This window comes from Vombatus ursinus, unplaced genomic scaffold (genome assembly GCF_900497805.2).
Source record: "Vombatus ursinus unplaced genomic scaffold, bare-nosed wombat genome assembly UNPS02009573.1, whole genome shotgun sequence".
NCBI lineage: Eukaryota > Metazoa > Chordata > Mammalia > Diprotodontia > Vombatidae > Vombatus > Vombatus ursinus.
The window spans coordinates 28,319,324-28,335,654 of record NW_020949351.1 but is presented as its reverse complement, the minus strand read 5'-3'; the positions used below and the strand labels follow the sequence as shown (position 1 = coordinate 28,335,654).

At 34.8% G+C, this 16,331-nt stretch overlaps 1 protein-coding gene across 1 annotated transcript in view; it reads left to right on the top strand.

Moving 5' to 3' along the window:
- CARMIL1 (capping protein regulator and myosin 1 linker 1) overlaps positions 1–16,331 on the top strand; it is a 366,062-nt gene that overhangs the window by 224,601 nt on the left and 125,130 nt on the right. Inside the window, 2 exon segments of the mRNA XM_027852377.1 lie at positions 7,070–7,156; positions 14,748–14,851. Of these exon segments, the coding sequence (XP_027708178.1) occupies positions 7,070–7,156; positions 14,748–14,851 (191 nt within the window).

Sequence of the window (16,331 nt, the reverse complement as noted above, 5' to 3'; positions counted from 1 at the left end):
TATAGTTGTTCCATGTAGAATGAGAAGCTGCTGCATCCTCAGAAAGTCCAAATTCCTCCTGTGGTAGAAAAACCTCATACCACTTATTGTTGATTTACAGGTCTTTCTCAGTTGTTTGTTTCACACTTTTCCATCCTCCATCCCCCTTAACTCTGGTATCTTTGAACGCTTTTTGTCTTTACTTTTTGAGGTTTTTTTTTTAACTTTTTTTTTTTTACCATTTTATAGTTGATTATTTATGTGGTTTGATTGCACCAGAAATGATATTCTTTTGGATCTCATTTGTGTCTAGACAAAATGCATTATCTTTAAAATGTACAGTTTTTCTGTCTTCGATCATTCCATTCTTGAGTTCCCTGGAGATTCTAAATTTTGTATATTTTTCTACTCTTCCTTTTCTGATCTTATTGTAAATGCCCTTTTGGAGACTTTGAGTAAGCCTTTTTAACATCACTATGCTAAATAAAATATTTTCTTAGAAGCTTATTTCTTTTAAAAATTTTCACCTGAAGGATTCTAGAATTTCTATCTAGAATTTTTCATCATGAATTTCTTGTGAAAAAAGTAAAGGATATATATGTATATATATAAAAGAAAGATAAATGGATTCTGGAATGGAAAAAATGATAGATAACGAGGTATTGCAGGACTAGAGAAAGGCAAATTTCCCTGTCTCCCACTACCCCCACAAAAAAGAAAGAAATGGAGAGAGTGAAATCTTTAAATAGTAGGCAAATGAATGACCTTGATTCCAGCAACATATTAAAGGGATGGTTAATGAACATCTGGAAAAGGAAGTGGTGATAACAAAGAACTAGCCTGGTTTCAACAAGAATAGGTCACACCTTAGTAGCTTCATTTCCTTTATTGAGAAGATTATGAGACTAATAAAATACATTGTCTTCTTTCTCTTTGCAGTCCTTTGTTTTTTATGAGGCCTTTTCTCATCCCCCAACTACCTTCCCTTTGAAAGTTTATTTACTTTGTATATATTTAGTATTTAAAATTTTTAGAAAGCTGATTAGTAAAACCAAGTTCTCTCTATCTCTCCCTCTTTCCCTTCTCCCCTTTTCTCTCTCTCTTTCTCTGTCTCTATTTGTGTGTGTATACATTTACTTTTGTGTTATATAATTATCTGATATGATTTATGGATTTCTGGTAGGAATTGATATAAATAATTTATTTTTTAAACAATTGTATTTTAGATTGCTACTTTTGTTTCATAATGCCAGTAAAATTATCAGGTGGTTGCATTATTATAAGAAGAAAAATAGGTATTGGCATATATAGATTATTAGACAATCATACACAGAACAATATCTCAAAGGAATATTGCTTAATTTTGTAATTTAAGAAATGTATGCACCAGCAACGTAAGCTACATTATGCCCTATTATACCTAATTTATGTACATCCAAATGTGACTTTTTCATTTGACTTTTTCTCTGAAATGAAAATGCTTCTGTTCATTTTACTTAACAACAACAACAAAAATGTTGCCATGATTATAATAATTCAGTAATGACATGTTATGCGAATTGGCAGACATCAGAGCCAAATGTTTACCAAATCATTGTATTGAAATGAAAAACTTAAAATCACAGAAATTGTATTTAAATCTATGTAGTTTCTCAAAATTAGGGGGAAAATTTTCTTTTCCATCTTCTAATTGGACTTTTTCTTATTAAAATTTGATGGTAGTATTGCTGATAAAGTACATATTTTACTTCACCATTAATAAGGACATTTTTAAAAATATTTTGCTGATTATTAAGGAACAAAGTATCAAGATACCTCTCTTAATGTGAGAATTGTAAATGATAATACCATAGGTATTTCAAGTACTGAAGTAGTTTATGGGTTAACTCTATAATGTCAAATTTAATTTCCTCCTTAATGTGAGTTAATAGAATCAGATGGCACATTGTAATGCTAAATATTTTTTACTGTTATTCCTCTGTTGGGTAAAATTATTTACAAGCAGAAGTAGATACAATTGAATGTTTCCCCCCTCTTCTTTTTTTTTTTCCCTACCTATACCATGAAAGCCACCATCATTCCATTACATGATTTGTGAAAAAACTAGATAAGCCTCCAGGTTTTTTTTTAAAAACATTTAATTGTTTTAACAAAGATATTGTAAAATTGTATTCTCGTTTTTATTTTTAAGACTGGATTAAATTTTACCATTGGAAATGGAATAAAACCCCTAACCATCTTCTGACATGAGTTTAGAATTTTCTTTGTGAAATCCTTTTAATTTTATTAAACTTCTCATGCAACTTCCAAAATAATCATAACAATAATGATAATACCAATAATTCCTTGAATTTTTAGAACACTTTAAAGTTTCCAAAGCATTGTACCTATGTTATCTCATTTCATCAATGCATTTAGTTGAATTTAGAGAGAGACCCAGAGAGAGAAAAAACTGTTTTCAGGGAATGTTGCCGCCATCAACTTCTAATTATCTATGGTAAAATGGACTCACCTGTTAAAATTAACCTCCTGTTCTGACTATAGCTGAAAGGTTACCTTCCTTTCTGTAATAAGCCTCTACATTTATAGTGCTTACATCTCCTACAACTGGACCCCTCACCCTATCTGCTCTACTACTTTACTCACCCCACTCTTTGAGCCTCTCAAAGTAAGTAATCTTGTTTGCTTTTCTTTTATAGTCAGTTTAAAAATTATATTTGCTGCCTACTGTGGTATCTTTATTGTGACCTCTACAACTTTTTTACCTCTGTGCTTTGCTCGTCTTTCTTCTGTTGATAAATAAATAAAAGCCAGGAAAGCGAACTATGTAAGATAATCATAGAATGGTGGAACTTGAAGGAACCTTAGAAATAATGTAGTCCAACCCCTTGCTTTTGTAGCATATGCTACAAATTTGGGGCAGCTAGGTGGCACAGTGCATAGAGCGCCAAGCCTGGAGTCAGGAAGATTCATCTTCCTGAATTCTAATCTGGTCTCAGACACTTATAAGCTGTGTGACCCTAGGCAAGTCACTTCACCCTGTTTGCCTCAGTTTCTTCATCTGTAAAATGAGCTGGAGAAGGAAATGGCAAACCCCTCCAGTATCTTTACTAAGAAAACCCACATAAGGTCACAAAAAGTCAAACAGGGCTGAAAAGCCTAAACGAAAAACCCCTTCCTTTTATAGCATTTGCAAAGTTTGAAGGTTTTGTATGTGCTAGTCAAACACACTGTGCCTCCTGATTGATAGACATAGCATATGTGATTTAGGTATTCTGAGACATCATTTGTGGACACAATGTATAAGATCATAAGAAAACTCCCTGATCCCATGAAGTTCTTACTCATATTCATATTTGCAAATTGAAGCATTGATGGAAAGGGAGAGGCTTTATCCCATTGGTATATTAATCATTAAACTTTTAAAAAATCAATTCAATACACAGTTAAGCATACACATCAGAATACTGGGCACTGAGGATGCAAATATGAAAATAAAAGATAGTCCTTGCCCTGAAGGGGTATACATGGTCTAACTAGTGATAAAATATGTACACAATTTTTTCTATTACAAGCTAGAGTAGGAAGGGAGGGTTTAAAGAGTGGTGTTGAGTAAGAGACAAGCATTTATTAGGTGTTTTCTATGTTAAGGCTCTGTGTTAATCACTGAGAAAAAAAATACAAACAACCCCCCCCCCCCCCAAAATGCAAAAGACATGCACATAAACACAAATAAAATACAAAGACAAGCACAAGGTTACATAAGCTTGAGGGAGCTTCCATTCTATTGGGAGAGATACCATGAAAGTAACTATATGCCCATAAGATAACATAGAATGTAAATGGAAAGTAATTTCAGAGGGAAGGTGGGAGGAGTGGGGGCAATGAAGACTTCCTGCAGAAGGTGGGATTTGGAATGATTCTTGAAAAAAAGCAGGAAAACCAGAGGAGGTAAGGTGAGGAAAGAGTGTGTTCCAGAAGTGGTGAACAGCCACTGAAAAGATGTGCAGTTTGGAAATGTGTGAGGAACATCAAGCAGATTGGCCAGTGTGGCTGCATTGTAGAGCATTTGGAAAAGAATAAAACTGAGAAGACTGGAAAGGAAGACAAGGACCAATATTGTGAAGGGCTTTAAATGTAAAAGAGAGTACATTGATTCTGGAGGTAATAGGGAGCCACTGGAATTTATGGAGAGGAGGGAGGGAGTGACATGGGCAAACTTTAGGAAAATCACTTTGATAACTGAATGTAGAGTGATTTGAATGCAAAGAGACTTTGATAGAGAGGGCATCCAGCAGGCTATTAGATAGTCCAGTCATGAGGTGATAGGACTGGGATGGTGACTGTGAGAGTAGAGAGAGAAGGCATCACATATGAAATATATTGTAAAGGAAAAAACAGCAAGATTGTATAGGGTGAGTGTGAGTAATCAACCAGGGTTTCAAGCATGGGTAACTGGGAGGATGGTGGTGCTCTTGACAGTCATAAGAAAATTGGGAGTGAGGGAGATTTGGGGTGAGGGTAGGAGAAAGGAGAAGAAAATGAGATCAGTTTTGAACATGTTGTGTTAGAGATGCCCACAGGGCATGTCTGATAGGCAGGATATACAGGACTGACCACCTGGAAAAAGATTAGGGATGGATACATAGGTATCATTTGCATATAGAGATTAATTACCATGAAAGACAGGATGTAGAGAAAAGAGGGCCTAAGAAACAATGCTTGAGATGAGGAGTGATCAGTTCTAACTGTGGTAAGCAGGAAAGCCTTAGGACACATGAGTTCAAACAAAAAAATTCATATGAATTACAGAAAGAATTGTTTTGGATTCATGAAGAAATTCTGAATTTTGATAAAATGATTTTTTTAAAAAATGGAAAATATTGGTCTTCAAATAGATTTCATTCCTGTAAGTATTAGGATTAGTAATAAGATTTCATTACAACAAGTATTTAGCAAGTGATTATTCTCTAAGTAGAAAATATATATTGTGCCATGAGGAAAAAGTAAGAATTTGGAATAAAACATTTCATAGAGAAAGAAGATAAGCAGTCTTTCTTTTTGTTGTTTGTTTGATTTTTTTTTCCTTTTAAACCAAAGTTTCTTAGAAGGGACACATGAACTTGCTAAACTAAAAAATTGCTGATGTTTGTGGTTCAGTCGTTTTCAGTTGTGCCTGACTCTTTTTGATCCCATTTGAAATTTTCTTGGCAAAGATACTGGTGTGGTTTGGCATTTTCTTCTCCAGCTCATTTTACAGATAAGGAGACTGAGGCAAACAGGGTTAAGTGACTTGCCCAGGTTCTATTAATAATGTTATTTCCATATACTTGGTGTCCTCTGGTATCATTTATATTTTATTTTATGCTTTCAAAACATTATCCTAAGAAGCAGTCCATAGACTCCTGTGGATCAAGGAGTCAACAGACTGCCTAAGAAGTCCTTTACACAAAGAGGTCCTTGTTTTAAACCAATGCAGCATTCTAAAGTTTAAAGAGGTTAGCTGATGCCATTTCTTCTATTGTGTTAGTTAGCATTATTGCTTGAGATTTTTATGTTAAATTGTTTGAAACCTACATCATAGATTAATACTCTGTAATATCTTCTTTTAGGGTACAAGTCTCATAATTACAATTGCATATCAATGCAGAGTCATCATTGCCTTAGTTTCTCATCTGTAGAAGGAATGGGTTGAACTGGGTGACTGCTAAATCACCTTCCAGCCCTATGAGTTTGTGTGTTTGTAGCTACAGGATCTAGAATTTGACAGAAGTAACTTGCCACAATATTTTAATTTCTGTACCTTTCACCCTTGACTTTGAATCCATCTTTGAATCCACCCTTGACTTTGAATCCATCCACAGTTTCACACTGTTTTAGGAACTTTCTTGTGTATCCCCAGACTTATTTCTTATCCTTTTGATATGTCATTTAGATCTTCTGCTTATTTGATCACTTCATTTTTAATTTGCCCCTTTCCTCTCACATCATCTAATTATAAAATGTGGCCTTTGGATGATTGTAGTCTGTATTTTGAATTTTTTTTTCATTGTGGTCTGAAGATGTGGGGCATGTGTTTGATGCTTGTGAGAGACCAGTTAAAGTTTGTCATCTTCCCTAAGGACTAACAAACATACACCTAGAGTTATAATGTATTACAGTGTATGTGAAAATTGATGGTGGCTATTAGTAATTAAACTTTTATGTAAATTAATGAATTTGTGGATCAATTTGAAGAAAATAAAAATCTGGGAATTTTAATTTTAGAACATTTGCACATTTTTTATCTTGCTTAGAAGGAATTTTGACTATAAAAGAACAGATAGACAAAGCTGCACCTAGGCAAAGTTGATCTCTCCAATCTGCCTTACACATTTTCCCCTCCGTTTTCCAGGCGCCCAACAAGCATTATTTATTAGCACTTATGTGTCAGTCACTGTGCTTCAGTATCCCTGGGGATACAAAGAAAAAGAAAAACAGCACCCATCCTCAAGAAGCTCATTTTCCAGTGGAGGAGACATGAATGAAAATAATTTGGCATATATAAGATATATATATATATATATATATATAGATTAGATGGAAGGTAATCTTGAAAGGGAAGGTGCTAGCAACTGGGAGTACCAGTAAAGGCCTCCTGCGGAAGGTCAGATTTAATATTTTCTTCCCAGAGAAAAGGAATCTACTAAGTTTATTCATATTCAAGTGTTGGTGACTGAATTCCCCTTTAAGGAATATTTGTGTTTTCCAATAGGCTGGCATGAATCAAAGGTCACAGTGAGGGAGATACTTTTGTTCTAGGAAGGTTTTCCTCCACCCTCACCTTCTTCCCTAATGGTGATTCCCTGATTCGACTACATGAAAGGTTATCTGTGAGAGTGGGGCTGAAGAAAAGGGAAATTCGATGACCAAAGCATATGTGAAAGAAGAGCTATATAATTTTACTTGAAAATAAGAATGATAAGTAGGAAGGGAAACCATAATCACATGAATGCGGGAGGAAGTTAAGTTCATTTTGCCAATTTCAATTTAACAACAGCTCCAATTCTCAGAACTTCAGAACTTAAAACTGTTTCTTTTTCTTCCCTAGGTGTATCCTCTCTAAGTATTCAGTTTGCCAAACTCCCAAAGGGACTCAAACACTTAAATTTATCTAAAACCTCATTATCACCAAAAGGTACAGTATACCAAAGTCTGTTTTGTATTGTTGAATATGTCTGTTACTTTATAAAACAATGATAGGATGGGGGCTGCTAGGTGGATAGAGCACCAGCCCTGGAGTCAGGAGGACCTGAGTTCAAATCTGTTCCCAGACACTTGACACTTACCTAGCTGTGTGACCCTGGGCAAGTCACTTAACCCCGATTGCCTCACAAAAAACAAACAAACAAACAAAAAAAGCCTAATGATAGAATGTAGGATCTGGCAGGAACTCAACAACCATGTATAGTTCAACCTTCAAATTTTAGAGATGAGGAAATGTAGGCCTCGAGATATCATATGACTAGTTCAAAGGTCGTAAAGCTGATTGCTGACAGAGTTAGAGCTAAAATGGTGTTGTTTTGACATCTAATAAAAAATCAGAATAACAATAATAATAGCTAGCATTTCAAGATTTTCAAAGCATGTTACAAATAATATTTCCTTTGATTCTCATTGCAAACCTGGGTGGTAAGTGTTATTGTTATCCTCATTTTAGAGATTAAGAAACTGAGGTAAGCAGAGGTTAAGTGACTTGTCCAGAGTCATACAACTAAGTTAAATGTCTGAGGCTGGATTTGAATTCAGATCTTCCCGACTCCAGGTGCAGCACTCTATCCACCCTACCATCTATCTGCCATCGTCTAGTCCTGTTAAACTCCCTACAGCCTCAATATGTTTTGAACTATTAGAAAATCATTCTGTGTTTACAATAATATATGGATTATAAGCATATTTTTAAGTTACCTCAAAGATACATATAATTAAAACCTTATTTTCACCTAAAACTAGTTAACAAATGTTTTTGAAACTGAAGAACATCCAGAAATGTTTGTTATCTTCAAATTTCTTCATGTATTGGTAATAAAAATAGTTTTCATAGTTTCTGCACATTAGTTTATGAAAATACATAAATGGCTTTTTCCCCACTATTCAAAACCTTATTTAGGCCACCTTTCCAATCATTTTCAGAAACCATTAGACTGATTTTTTTGTGTCAGAAATTTTTTACTATTCCATCTACTTGGGCCATTTTGAGTCTTCACTTCTCTATACCATTTAGTGATTATATTTTTCTGTTAAACACAGTACTTTGAGTATGTCAGCATTTACCTCTAGTTCATTGATGAAAAGCATTTCTTCAGATTCCTATTTTTTTTAAAAAGTAAGGAATTCAAAAAATGAAAAAGGCTGCATGAAATAAGTTTATTTTATGCTTGAATTCTGATTTTGTAGCTCACTTCTTTTTTTTTTGTTTTCCAATAGTTGAGCATCAGTAAGTCAACAAACATTTATGTACCTCCTTTTTTTTTTTTTTTTTTTTTTTTTTTTTTTTGGCCAGGCACTGTGCCAAAAAGATGAAAAAGTCCTTGTTCTTCAGGAGCTTATATTCTATTATAAATATATAAATTGTACTCTTGTATCCATATCATACCCAGATACTTCCTTATTTCTGTTTCTAGAATAATTGCTCATTGTTCGGAGTGGAATCAAGCTATTCATGTGTTAGGAGTTAGGCGAAGAGGAGAGAAAAGTAAGGAGAGTATCTATTAAGAAAGATTCATATGACTTTAGACCTTGAAGTTAAAAATAATGGTTTTTTTCTGTATATAATAAACAAGTATGCCATATAATAATCATGTAAACACATACCATAGCATAATTACATCTTACCTTCCTAACATATGAGTCCAACTTTGCCAAATATTAAGTCATATTATTATTCTCCATAATATAAAGATAATATCTTAATTATTGTTTTATATTGTATGAATAGGATAATTATAAGCAAGAAAAATAAAATAATATGGTGTGAAATACAATTGCAACCCATCCACAGAACTACTGATGAATTTGTTATTCTAGAAATGATTAGAGAATGACAAGTTTATGGAATAAAATGCCAGAAGAAACATATTGTGAATTTTAGTTGGTGCTTGTATAAAGTAGAAAATCAAAAAAATTTTTCTGAACCTTTGAGCTCTATGTGATTAGAACAAACTATGCCAATTGTAACGAGTTCCTACTGTCAGTCACTTTCATAAACAGCTTTCAGAGCAATGGAGATGTCTACAAAGAAGATGGACAACATGATGTCCCTCTAATAATATGTTTCCATGCAGTGTACATGATGTTGTTTGTAGTGTATGAGATGATACTGAATTGAATGCACTGAGCTAATTACCTTTGTGGATCCCAACCTGTTTCATCATCTCAGAAACTAGTAGGGAACTATTCCATCACTAGAATTACTTGATAACCACTTATCAAGGACAATGTACTTCCCATCAAGGTTGGACTATTTGACTTCTGAGCTGTAGACTAAGAGGCTAAAAAGATTTCTAAGCAGTGTGGTGACATGATCAGATTTGTATAGCAAGGATTAAATTTATCTGCCAAACTATACAAGAAAAGTCTCATTCCTATAGCATCATAGCCTGCATGTATAAGATACCAAAGAACATGAAGGAAGAAAATCATAGTTCTTCAGGAGTAAGTATTTTGTTTTTGTTAAGTCACTTTTTACTCAGGTCTAGCTCTTCATGACCCCATTTGGGGTTTTCTTGGCAAAGATGCTAGAATGGTTTGCCATTTCCTTCTCCAGCTCATTTTACAGATGAGGAAACTGAAGCACACAGGGTTAAGTGACTTCTTTAGACTCACACAGCTAGTAAATGTCTGAGGCTGTGTTTGAACTCAGATCTTCCTAATTCCAGGCTGGCTGCTCTATCCACTGCACCACCTAGCTGTCCCAAGTATTTAGTTGTCTCCTAAATTAACTACTTAACTAAATTAAGTAGTTAGTATTCCCTTAAATTAAGCAGCCTGGAGGACAGAGGCAGCCTGTTGTAGTAGAGTAGAATGAGCATTGGATAGTATCAAAAGATCTGTCAATTTCTTATTTCCTGTGGGACCTTGGACAAAATATTTTACATACTTAGTGCTTTCATCTTGACAATGACTGAGGTAGATATTTTCTAAGGTCTTTTCTAGACGAAAATTCTATGATCCCATGCTACTATTGTCAGCACGTTCTTTGGACTTCTAGCATGGTACAGCTGAGGAGTATTTCACAGAGCTTTAAGGTTTATGAACGGTTTTATGTATGTTATCCTCCTTTGATCCTTGGGAGTGTGGTAGGTGTTATTATTCCCATTTTACAGATGAGGAAACTGAGTCTGAAAGGGATTAAGGGACTTGGTCAGGGTCACACAGCTAATAAATGTCTGAGTCAGGTTTTGAAATCAAGTCTGACTTATACCAGGGCCAAAACTCTGAGGACTAAGAAGGTTAAGTGATTTGTTCAAGGTTACTCAAGTAGTGTCAGGGGAAACATTTGGACTTAGGCCCTTTGACTGCAAACCCAGTACTTTTATTCATGTTATCTCCTAGCTCTGTCTCTAAATTAAGTTAAATAGTAGGTTATACTACGAATATAATAAAACAGTTGGGCAGCTAGATAGCACAGTAGATAGACACTGGGCTCAGAATTAGGAAGACCCATCTTCCTGAATTAAATCTGGACTCAGACATTTCCTAGGTGTGTGATCCTGGGCAAATCACTTAACTCTGTTTGCCTTAGTTTCCTCATCTCTAAAATAAATGAGCTGGAGATGGAAATTGCGAAGCAGTCCAGTATGCCAAGAAAACTCCAAATGGAGTCATGCAGCCTTGAACATGACTGAAAAAGACTGAATAACAAAAACTACAAAGTCCTTTGAGGTCCTGAGGGAAAGCATTTGTTTACACAATTTGGACAGCTTAGGAAAGGTATTCCATTGTGCCCCCATGTCATCAACCTTCTTTCTAGTTTTCTTAAAATTAAGTTTTCCTAGCATCATAAAGATCTAGAAGGGATATAGTCCAATCCATCTGTCTCATATATGAAGAAAATAAAGCCCAGACGGTTTAATTGACTTGTCCAATGTCACACAAATATGTCTACAAAAGATCTAGGATTTGAACCAAATTCCTCTTCAAAGCTGTCAGTCTTGATTAATAGGAATATTTCTTTGACTACCCCATTCCTGATGTATCCTTAAAAAATGTTTTTTGTTATAGCACAGCTATTTTGTTTGCAGCACAGTCATTTCTAGAAGTACTTTTTCCCTCACTTCCCCATTTCCACTTCAAATTCAAATTCTACTTCAAACATAATGATGGTCAATGCAAATATAAACAAATTTATAGAATAATTCAATGTTAAATTGCTTTTTTACTCATATGGATGTGACTTTTAGAGTAGCAATACATGGTAGAAAGATGACTAGACAAAGTATCATAATGAGGAGGTAAGGCAAATAGCTATCATGAGCCATTCAAGAAACTGGCTTCCTTCCAGCAATTACAGAATGACAGATATTCAGAGTTATAAAGAACATCAACAGTCATGGATTCCCACCTTTACCTGAATAAAAATTTCCTTCCATGTCTCAAAGTGATTAGTCATCTTTTTTTTTTTTGTTGTTGTTGGTGAGCCAATCTGGGTTAAGTGACTTGCCCAAAGTCACACAGCTAGTACATGTCAAGTATTTGGTCTGAGGTTGGATTTGAACTGAGGTCTTCCTGACTTTGGGGCCGCTGCTCTATCCACTGCGCCACCTAGCTGCCCCAATTATTCATCATTTGGATGAAAACATGTTAATAGGTTCATTTAAGTGGTCAACAGATTTTTCCCCCCTTCTTTTTTCCCCCACCCATTGATTATTATTATTATTTTTTTAATGCGATTGGGGTTACGTGACTTGCCCAGGACAACACAGCTAGTAAGTGTCAATTGTCTGAGGCCGGATTTGAACTCAGGTTCTCCTGACTTCAGGGCCGGTGCTCTATCCAGTGTGCCACCTTGTTGCCCCTGCACCACCTAGCTGCCCTCCCATTGATTATTAAAATATATGTTAAAACAACTACTAAAATTTCTCAAGGCCATTGTGACTGTTTCCTATTTTGCCCTTTTCTTCATACAGTTTAACAACTTAAAGTCCATATATTTAAAAATACTCGTATTAGTCTGAAATATTTTCCTTATGTTCCTGGGGTCACTGTGGTAATTACAGTTGTAATCCTCAGACTTGAGATCTATTCTAGATCTCACTAAGATCCTTCCAATATTTCTCTAAAATTGCAAATTATGTCAGCCAGTTAGTATTCCCAGAAAGCATTAATGATCAACTCTCACTGATTATGGGCTATACGTGTGCAGTTTAGATAAAAGGATGCAAAAGAGTTTTCTGAAAAGGAACATTAAGGTGAGAGAGAATCAGGTCCCTATTTCTATTATTCAGTTTTACTCTACTACCATTTTCTTTTCCCCTCTTGACTTTGGCTTTTTCCTTAAGTCCATTTGTAGAGTAAGAAGTAACTTCTGTTTGTCACAACTGAAATCTTCACTTTCTTCAAGAACTTTTAGTGGGACTGAGGCTATCTTGGTATTAAGACAGAGAGTTTATACACTCTCTTATCCTCAGTATCCATTTTGAAGCTTAAGTTCTGTATTAAATATTTACTTAAGAAACAAGTGATATTTTATATAGCCACTTTCTAGGTAGTGTGTCTTGAAATGTGTCTTTTCCAAAGCTAAGGAATACCTAGAAAAAATTATTGTACCAGTAAGTGGGAGATCTGCACTTGGAACCTGTCTCCTTACAAATAATAGCTCTATGACCAGAGCCATAGTGATAGCTACTTAGCTAGCACATAGAGTTCTAGGGAAAGCACTTTGCCAAATCTTAAAATGCTTTATAAATATGAGTAGTTATTCTTCTTAAAAGGTCTTATTCTCTCTCACCTTTGAGTTGAGCTTCAAGTATTTCTAGAATAAAAAAGGAAATTAGTCTTGAGCAATTGATGATACTTAAACAGTAGTTATAATCATCGACTATTGGGCAGACAGTTCTGTTTCCTTATTTCAGTGTATTTTTCAGTTTTGTTTCCTTATTTCATTATAATCTCTTAATTCTCACAGCGATACCTTACCTTCTTCCACAGATATTCGCTGTCTAGTTCTGCTTCTGTTCATTCTGATTAGGTCAAGCCATATTCATGTGAGGTCACCTTCTTCCAGCTGTGGAAACACTCCTCTATAAAATAAAGGACATTGTTAAAATGACGAGAAAGCCTAAATCTAAGGTGTAAAATCTGCATTTAGAATAGATAGGAGTTTCTACTTCCTACATTTTTGTAATTTCCTACGATTGTTAGGGAGGAGACAGAAAGGAATCATTCATTTTACTACAGTAGCAGTAAGCCTACCAGATAATATTATCCAACACTGATTTTTTTTTTAGATCCTGGCCTACTGCCAAGTGCCCATACTTGTCAAGAAGCATTTTACTGTCAGGAGTGATTTGGTCATCTAATTCAGCTCTGCATTTATTGAATTTTGTCACACTCCAAAGCAGAATGATTTAAAGAAAAATGATTTCCCTGATAGTTTTTAAAGCACTTGGTGTAGCATTTATTATATGGTAGTGGAATATCAGATAATTGTATATTTTAATATGAGACTGGTACATTCCATATGTTTTTGTCATAGCAGGTACAAATTTATTAGTAACAGGACAAGAAAAGTGGGAGTAAGGTAGTCGTTTTTCTTAAATATAGCCTCTCTTGATATCTTAAATCTTCTAGAAAAAATATGTTTATGAGGCTTTAAGGTTTGAAAAGCATACTACATAAATTCACATTTGATTTTCGTAATAACTCTGAAGTTGTTGCTGGAGCAATCCATTCATTATTCACACCAGTCAACCTCAGAAATGTGTTCTTACCTGATAAAGGTATTAAGACTGATATCCCCATCCTTACACTATGATCCTGAATTGTGCTTTCAACAATACTGAATAAATTTTTATTTAACATTGAGTTGAGTTGGGTAAATGTGTGACTACATTGAGTAACATACTTTTAATATTTTGTTAACATCATGATAAATATAGCAGTTACTTCGTTAAATTTATAACACATTAACACAATTGATATTATTAACATGATTTTTTATTTATTTTACTGTTTTTTTCTTAATAGTCACATTTATAATTGAAATGTTAAATTTGGATTGTAAGAGCACTTGGCAGGTTTTTAGAATAAGACAAATTCAGACAATTAACTTGTTTGTAGTCTTTCAAGGATTGAAATATTTTAAACTTGTTGGTGTTGTGGAAGGAGAACTAGATTGGACCTTGGAATACTTGAGTTTGAATCCTAGTTCTGTTATTTCCTACATGTTTGCCTTTGTACAGGTCACTTAATTTCTCTGGGCCTCAGTTTTTGCATAATCTAAGATTTGGGCTAGGTGATCTCTAAGGGTCCAGTCTATTCTTTTACCTTTGCCAACAAAATATTTGAGTGCAAAGCTTAGGGGAGAGTTTTATAGATAACACATGGCCATCTATACTCTTCTTGTAATTAAGCCACACTTATATTTAAAATAACAACAACGGAATCGCTGTCTCCTTTAATTCTACATTCTGGGTTGCTATTGCTAGCTTATTTCTGGAAAATTTATAATAAGCCTGATCTTGCTACCTTTAAGAGGGGATTGAACTTGACTCTTCTTGATATTTTAGGGGTGAATAGCCTTTCTCAATCACTCAGTGCCAATCAGGTAATTGCTACCACCCTCACCCACTTAGACCTCTCAGGGAACGCTCTTCGGGGAGATGACCTCTCGGTAAGACTTTCTTGTTATATCATTTGGTTTCTTGGACAAAGTTGTATTTTCATGAGTTATGTACAGTTCCCAAAGGCAGTACTTTAGTTCATTCCCTTCCCATTCACAGATGTGAAATCTGTGCTATTCACATGACTGTTGTTTTTTAGTGAATTGTCTTTCTAAATGTCAATAATCTTCCTTGATATGTAGTCATTCCTTTCTCTTTTTGGTACAGCAGTTAAACTTTTTTGAATGTTGCTCATTTTCTCCTTAATTTTTAAATTTTTCTATTTTAAATTTTAAAAGTTTTTATTCACTTTTTAAATTTATGGAATAAAACAAGCATTTCCATTAACATAGTATAATTTAAAAAGAAAAGATGAAACTGCAAATCTGTTATGTGCAACTTGCTATTCCTTTTTTTTTAAGGCAATTGGGGTTAAGTGACTTGCCCAAGGTCACACAGCTAGTAAGTGTCAAGTGTTTTGCCTGAGGGGGGATTTGAACTCAGTTACTCCTAACTTCAGGGCCGGTGCTCTATCCACTGTGCCACCTAGCTGCCCCTATTCCTTTTAAACATATAAAAAGTTACCATGTAAATTTCTCTCCCCCTCAATGGCTACCATTAGACACACACACACACACACACACACACACACACACACACACATATGTAAAATTATTCTATACATACTTCTAATTATCAGATCTTTATCTGATTCAGATAACATCTTCTTTCTTAGCATATCTTCTTTCACAGTGGATAGAGCACCGGCCCTGAAGTCAGGAGCATCTGAGTTCAAATCTGGTCTCAGACACCTAATACTAGCTGTGTGACTCTGTCACTTAACCCCGATTGCCTCATCAAAAATAAAAATTAAGAATAAATCATGTGATGTTTAGAACATTGGTCAAACAACCCATGTGGTTCACAATATTTGCTATTCCATAGCAAGTGGAGACTTGGTTGTACCATACCTTTTAAGGATGTGATAGTGGAATAAGCATAATTGAATAATTGTAGAATATTCAGTTATTTCAGAAACAGCCATCCATAAGGATAGATAGCTCCTTGGAGCTTCACACGTGGTCCTTGAAGCAAGTATGAAAGAAAAATATTCTGAAAAACTTAAAGAAATAGGTTTCTCCAGCTTATTAAGAAATTTAGAAATAATATAAATATTTAGCAGCTCTCTTCAGTTTGATACATTAATCGTCTTAAAATTGGATAGAAATCGATGATCAAGATGAATGCTGACTTTTTCCTTTGGTCAGGATTCATTGCAATTCAATAAGCATTTATTAGGCAACCACTGACTTCAGATCCCTGTACTGCAACTGGAGGTACAAAGCAGCCTTTGCTCCCAGATGGCCGCCATCCTACTAAAATCGCCGTCACTGGCTAAGCTGATCATATTATAATCAGTCAGGTCATGAGGAAATGACATGTTGATGAGATTCTTGGGAGGAATTTCATTGTTATTTCAAGAGTTTTGGT